Below are 7,404 nucleotides of genomic sequence, written 5' to 3'. Positions count from 1 at the left end.
TGTGTGGCGGTGGGAACTTATTTGAGGGGGGCAGCCCACAGCCCCTCCCCAGCATCTCGAGGGAAACCTGTCGGCCTCTCACAGAAAGAACCCGTCTGTGGCAGGAATCGACACCTGTCAGCCAGCACTGGGGAACTCGACCGCTTCCTTCAAGTGTTCTTCTCCACTCTGCGGGGATCACCAGCTCCATGGGGCCCCTGGCCGGGGGCTGCCATCCCCCTGCTTTCTGAGACCCCGCACAGCCACCTCGGGCCTTTGCCTGCCAGGACCCAAAGCGGAGGATAAGCCAAGCCTGGCGCACAGAACCCCTCTTAGCTCATTTATCCTTCTTCCATTTGGTTCAGGCTGTCTGCGAGTCCTCGATCCCACAGCAAAGCGACTCCTGCCACTGTCTTCCTCGCCAGGGGCCACCCCATCCCAGCTGGCTTCGATTAAGTCACGTGCCCCCCACCCCCGTCCTTCCTTCGGATCCCTGGCCCTGCCTGAACCTCCTGCCTCCCACTCAAATTATAATGGCAGTGTTTACTGAGCACCTACTAAGCGCCTGGCCCTGTGCTGAGTCGTGTGCATGCATCAGCCCACCCAGTTGCACGGCAGGTGAGGACGAGGATGAGTGGCTTTGCCACCTTCCAGCTGAGTTCCCATGGGCAGCTGAAACACACACGCCCTTGCAGTCACTTTCCCTATCTGTAAAGTTACTTTCCTCAACGGTCGTTGTGAGGACAAGATTCGGTAAGGAAATATGGCTCAGAAAGTAGTGCCTTACTGCGCACTGGTCACCCTCCTTGCGCAAAATGCAGTCACTGAGACGCGGTGCTGTCCCCTCCCGGGCAGGCAGGCCCTGAGTCCGGGCAGCAGATGCCAGGGCCCTGTCTTTGCACTTTTCACCCTCTGCTCTGGTGCCGTCCGGATCCCCTGAGCCCCTCCTCTGGGGCCTCCCTGCTGCGTTTGTCTCCCCACGGGCCTCTGGCCCCGCTGCCCGGCATCTCTGGCTGCCCTCCTCGGCGCGGCTGCCCCTCCTCCACTGTCTCCTGCCCCCATTATTCTCTCCCATGTCACCCTGTCTGTTCCCTTTACCCTGAACCAAGAGCTGAAATTGTCGTATTTCTATACTTGTTGAGGATTTATTGGCCACGCAACGCTCCAGAATGTGAGCCCCACGCAGGCAGAGGCCGCGTCCGCCTGCTCGCCCTGCATCCCCGGCGCCTCGCCCAGAACAGCTTCCCCACAAGCACCCGGTGTGTGAACACGTCCCATTTTACTGATGGGTTTACCTGAGGGTGCGAAATGCAAAGCCTCAGGTGCTCAGAGCGGCTCCTGTGTGCTAGGCTCTTTCTTAAGGACCTTCACATGGCGATTACTCACCCCGTCCTTACTATCCCCATTTCACAGAGGAGGAAACTGAGGCCCAGCACAGTTAAATGGCGTGTCCAAGGTCACACGGTTGCCAAGAGGCAGAGCCGGGATGTGAGTTTAGACAGCTTGGTTCTGGAGCCCACGCACTTGAAGCTGCCTCTCAGAGAATGCTGCCTGAGTCAGGCCACGCCCCCTTACATGTGCAGGGCCCTGGGCCAGGCACTAGGAGGTGACGGGATGCTTCGGTCTGGCCCCAAGTGGGGGGAGCGCATCACAGAACCGTCACGTTTCCCTAGGCCCTGAAGGAAGGAGGCGGAATGGACAGGGGAGGCCTCAGGCAGGAGGGGCAGGAGAGTCGCCCCTCGATCTGGGCTGCGTGGGGCTCCTGCAGGCTGGGAGAGGGGGTGGGGCGGCGGGTGTCCCGGACCAGGGGTGGGATATGCCTGGCAGGACTCTCTTCTCCAGCCACCCGTTACTGGCTGGTCACCAGGAGGAACACTCACTAGCACAATGAAAGCGTTACGGCTGTGAGCGGGGGCCTTACTTTTGTTGTGGCTGTAGAATTTGTCCTCAGAACTGTCCTTGGTCTTCTTAATGATTAGTTTCCCAGACTCAACGTCAACTTTGAGCTGTAATTTCTGAGGGATCCCCAGGGACTCTGCCTTCACCTGCGAAGAGGAGGGAGGGGAGAAAGCGGAGGGAGATGTCGGTCACCCCTTCTCCGTCCAGGCTTTCGTGCTGTGGCCGGTGAGCCTCTGGTCTGCATGGCTGGGCGGCCCTGGGCCCGTCCCGCCCCGCTGTGCCACGTGGGGCCATCTGGCTTCTATGTCCCGGCCTCCCTCGTTCTGGGCCCACACGCCCACGGTTCCACTGGCAGATCCCAAGAATCAAAACAGGTGGGAAGGAGCCCAGCTAGTCCGCTGCGTGCTCATCAGCTGTTTTGCCAACAGGTTTGGTGGAGGAAACAGATGAACTCTTTGGAAGATGGTTCATTTCGCTGCTTAATTTGACAACACTCATTAATCTGATGTGTCATCTACTTCCAGAAAGGATTTTCCTAATAGATTTAAGCTCCTGGGCCTTGTTACAACCAAGAATGGAACATCTGACTGATAATAATTAGGAGACAGACAATTGTCATGCTCAGGAGATGGAAATATATCCTCATACAGAATCATCGTCAGGCTAGACAGGACTCTGGGGAGGTGGGCATGGGGCACATCTCGTTTTGTGTCTCTGAATGTGAGACCAGGGCTGTGATGGACGCACCAGAATCTCTGGGGATCATTAAGAAAAACACATTTCTGGGCCAGAGCCTGGGAATTCTAACTCAGTCATTCCCAGGGGTGGGAATCGTACTTTTTCCCAACGCTCCCTTAAGGCACTATGCAGCCAGTTCTGGGTGGCTCCCTGTTTGATGTTACTCACTGCCTCCGTTTGGAGAAGGAAGAGGTTTGCGGCAATCTTGGGCTGAGAAGCTCTTTCCTGGGGAGCCTCCCCGTGAAGGAGGTTCCACAGATTTATGTGGGCATCCCTTTTGATGTTTAAGCATCTTCATGGGTGGCTGCGCTGACATTCTCAGCTGCTGGGCCAGAAGCCCTGGTATAGCTGAGCCAGAAGCCCTCCTTCCACAGGGACAAGGATGCCCCCAGCCTCCGGCCATGAAGCGCAGAGCACAGCCACTTACCTCGAAGGTGACCGGAGGGATGAGGGAACGCCGGTGGGGAGACTCGGGGCCCTCATGCAGCAAGGCCTTGACCTGTGGGCATAAAGGCACAGGGCTCCTGTGGCTGGGAGGGGAAGGAAAGGCAGCGTCCTTCGGGACCGAGTCAAGGGGAGCCTAGTGTCTGCACACCTGGGCATCCTCTGAGCTTAGAGAGGACCAAAGAGAAGCCAAGAGAAGCTGCAGGACCCCCAAGTACCTTATCTTCAATAGAGGACAGCAGACTTGTCAGTTGGCTGAGCTTGGTTACCATGTTGATCGGATTGGCCTCACCAGGCACCTGGGAAACGTGAAAATAGGGACACATTCGTGAGTGACAGCCACTGAGAGGCCTTAGGCTGGGCACGTCCCATGCTTCATCTCATTTCATGCCAACAACCCTGTAAGCACTGCCATTATCCCCCTTTGCAGGCGAGGAAATCGAGGATACTGGCGATCGTCTCAAAATTATCATGGCCAAAAATAAGTCTGCGTTTCTTCTTCCCTCTAAACTCTGCTTCTCCCAGGGCTTCTCGGCTCACCCACTCAGTTGCCTAAACGAAACTCTAGGATCGGCCTCTACTCCTCCTCCTCCATCCACGGCATCTCGCCCAAAACACAGCCATCCCACTGCTTAAAACCCTGCTCTGGTTGCTTCCCACTGCCCGGAGAAAATTACCCCAGCCCTTCACCCCGCCCTCCACGGCTCTGCGTGATGTACGCCCCCCACCTCCACCCAGCCGCTCCCACCCTCACTTCTGACCGGCCCGTGGCCTCGAGCCACACTCTCTGAGGAACCCCTGGACACAGGGCTTTCCCCTGGGAAGGGCACACTCTCGTCGTTCAGGTCCTAGATCCACCGAGAAGTCTTTCCTGGCCATGCCAGCTAAAGTGCCACTGGATCAGCTCTATCAAGTCACCCTGCTGTGTTGCGGATCAATCGCCCCCATTGTTTATTTGTTCATGTGTGTGTGTCTCTGCTGGAATGCAAGCTCCTTAAGAGTTGGGGCCACGGGTCCTGTGGTCAGCGCTGCGACTTTGGCGCACGGAATTGTGCCTGGCCATGAAGGTGCTCGGAAAAGTCGCTCGATGCATACACGCGCCCCCGAGAGCTGAAGTTACTTCTTGGCTAGGAAGTGGCAGAGCAGGACCTGAATCCTGTCAGCCTGGTACCAAGTCCATGGTCTCGAGTATTTATTCACAGAACAAATATTTACAAAGCATCTTTTCTGTGCCAGACATGCCGCCGGGTGCTAGAGGTGTCGAGTACCTGCCCTTGCCTTCTAGAAGTAAAATGGGACAATCAGACACGTCGACGACTAACTCGAACACCAAGCAGAACTGAATGAGGGTTATCGCCGACCAGGCGACGTCCCTTTTCCCCGCCCTTTGCTTCACAAGTCACCAGACTCTACCTGCTTTTGACGCAGCCATTCTAGTATACTACCTCTGCCATTGCCAACTACCGCTTCTGTCCCCACCATCGGCCACGTGGCCACTGCTCCCGTCCCCACCGTGACCACTATCTACTTGTCAGCGCCATCGCTACCACCTCCAACCACCACCCGCCGCCCCCCACTACAAACTCCACCACGATCATCACAGCAGTCGACGCCTGTCAACGCTTCCTCTGACTACTTTTTGGTCTTGACCTTGCTCCTTAATAAAGCTTGCAGTCTGCGGTTATTGTGATCAGGCTTGAAGGAGTGGATGAGACTCAGGGACGGTCAGAGCAGAAAGGCTGGTCCATAGATGGGATGGGGGATGGGCAAGAACCCCTTGTTTTATGCTTATTTTTCCTTATTCTCCCTCTCGGACCCTTGAAATTACCTGCTTGCTACCTGGGACAGTCACCGGGCAGTTTTAGGCCGGTGACTTAATCCCTTTCTCTCCGAATCTGTCTTTTGGGGCAGGTTTGGCAAATATTTACAAAGTGAAAATGAAGTTATGGACACACAGGGAGTGAGTTCTTGGAACTGAAGGTATGAGAGCAAGCCTGGAGCTTTATCAGTATGTTTGTCTCTTGCACAATGCCAAGCATACTTTTGATGTATACACTCATCTAATCCGCATGCATGTTGATTCTTCTAATCCTCGTTCTGCAGATGGGGACAGCTGAGTCAGAGTGGTCAGTCGACTTGTCCAAGGTCACACAGTTAGTGTCCTCTTGAAATCTGAATGGAGATCTAACCCAGCGGTTCTTGGCTGGTGGGGCTTTAATGACGTCTGGAGACATTTGGGGTTGTCGCAAATGGGCTATTTTAATGGCATCCAGTGGGTAAAGGCCAGGATGTGTTAACAGCCTACAACGCACAGGACAGGCCCCCACAACAAAGAGCGATCCGGCCCCAAATGTCACTAGTGTGGAGGTCGAGGGCATAATTCACAGCTCAGCCTAGACGCGGGAGAATTGGCCTGGACGCCGTCTGGGGGGTTACATAAGCTGGCTCCGCCATTGCACTCTGAACCTGTCAAAGGAGCCAAGGTTCGCGACCTCTGTTCTCACACGGGGCAGATCCACGTCTCTCCCCAGTCCTCAGGCCAGCTGTCATTTTGATAACTTGACATTTCGCACCTCCCGGCGGTTCTCAAACAAATTCCATGCGGGGGGCCAGGGTCCTCCCATCTGTGCCACCCACCTAAGGGCAAGGGCCTGACGTTGGTAAGATTCGACCCGTCACATGTCTCACGCGTGTGATTTCACTCACTCCTGAACACAGCCCCATTCGGTTCTGCTTGGTGTTCACGCTGGCTGTCACTATCCGCATTTCGCAGGCGAGGAAACTAAGGAGCACTGAAGTGAGTCAGACTGGACTAGATGTGTCGGTCCCGGGCCCGGAGTTCTCCGCCGAGGGCACCCTCAAACTCTCTCCTCCGTTCGTGAACCTCTGAAGGCATCGTTCTCTGCTTTTCTTCACGAGTCAGGGTTTCATAGAGAGGGCGGGACTGAGGACCCTTTGTCCGCCTCCACGTCTGAGGCCTCCCTCCTTCCCTCCCTTGCTGCCCTGACCTGCCAACGACTGCAGACTATGGCCGGCAGGGGCAGCGCACCCAGCGACTGCAGCCGGCTTATTTCTCTGGAAGCTTCTCTCTCTTCTAACCTACTTCAAAGACTTGGGTGTGTGGTCTTCCAGTTAAACTATTTAAATTTTAGTGTCTGGCAGGGTCCCTGTTTTGTCTAGATTGATTTTTACTTTCCTAGAAATTAACCCATCATTCACTTGCAGGAAAGCAAAATTGTCTTTTTTTTTTTTCTGATGAACTGTTAAGTTGTATGGATAGAACATACATACGTTTTCTCACTCAAAAACTCACACAAACAACATAGTCAAACCCAAATCTGCCCCCGCCTGGCCCAGCATCCTTCTCCCCAATCCTGCCCCCCACCCCCACCCCCCACCATGGTAACGAGAGATGCCCTCTGGCTATAAATCCTTCTGGTTTGATTTCTGTGTCTAAGTTTATACACTGTTCTGCTATTTGCTTTTTTCACCCGACAGTCTGCCTTGGAGTTCTCACATCAGTACATCTGCCTTAGAAAATTCTGCAGCACAGCCGAACAACTCCCTCTCTCTCTTTGTGTTTCCAGTGGTTTTGCTTCTAGAGACAGAGCCAATAAGGATCTCTGTCAACACCTCTTTTTGTCCCTAAGACAAAGGCCCACATATAGAACTGCTTGCTTGAAGGATATGTGCATTTGACATTTTCTTGCTGTCAGGGTTCGGGGTAGCTGCCCCAGGACACCCAATGGCCTCTGATGATTCCAGTTAAAGTCACCTGAGAAGCCGCAGGAGCAGGTGGAGCCCTGACCCTCCTCTGTCCCTAAAAGCAGGGGACGACTTTCCCCGTGACCCATGCCCTCCCTGCTGAGGGCCGAGACGCCACCTGCAACCTCGTCACCAGGAATTAAACACTCCAGAGGGAGAAAGCCAGCATAAGCCAGCCTCGGACGCCCAAGCCCAAGCCCCGCTTAGATGCCTTCTAAAGAGCGCTGCTTTTCTTTGTACCGTCGATTTCTCACGAATTATTGTTTCTTTATTTAAAAAATATAAAAAGTGTGGCGACTTTGATCATTTCTTTGAGCTCCATTTCATGATCTGGGCATCCCATTGGGATTCTCCGGTGTGCACGTATTAGACTAGTTTTTCTCTTGTTAATCTGGTCTCGTGTTATTTTAAATGTCTTATTACTAGTCCAGCAGTAAGAACTAAAGAAGGATAGAAGGCAGTGAATTCTCCCCGTTCCCCGACAATGCAAATGGCCAAACTGATTTTCAGAAAACCCATTTCCACTCCCAGCAGCGAGAGGGCAGGCCGGTCTCTGTGAGTCCCCGGTCCCCACACCGC

At 54.4% G+C, this 7,404-nt stretch overlaps 1 protein-coding gene across 1 annotated transcript in view; it reads right to left on the bottom strand.

Moving 5' to 3' along the window:
* INPP5D (inositol polyphosphate-5-phosphatase D) overlaps nt 1–7,404 on the bottom strand; it is a 138,260-nt gene that overhangs the window by 62,452 nt on the left and 68,404 nt on the right. Inside the window, exons 4-7 of the mRNA XM_023523773.1 lie at nt 4,889–4,899; nt 3,279–3,359; nt 3,044–3,115; nt 1,901–2,024 (exon numbers count right to left, since the gene is read on the bottom strand). Of these exons, the coding sequence (XP_023379541.1) occupies nt 1,901–2,024; nt 3,044–3,115; nt 3,279–3,359; nt 4,889–4,899 (288 nt within the window). The remainder of the gene's footprint in view (nt 1–1,900; nt 2,025–3,043; nt 3,116–3,278; nt 3,360–4,888; nt 4,900–7,404) is intronic.

Source organism: Pteropus vampyrus, unplaced genomic scaffold, assembly GCF_000151845.1.
Source record: "Pteropus vampyrus isolate Shadow unplaced genomic scaffold, Pvam_2.0 Scaffold411, whole genome shotgun sequence".
Taxonomy (NCBI): domain Eukaryota; kingdom Metazoa; phylum Chordata; class Mammalia; order Chiroptera; family Pteropodidae; genus Pteropus; species Pteropus vampyrus.
Note: the sequence above shows the minus strand (reverse complement) of the source record. Positions and strands in the feature narration are given on the sequence as shown.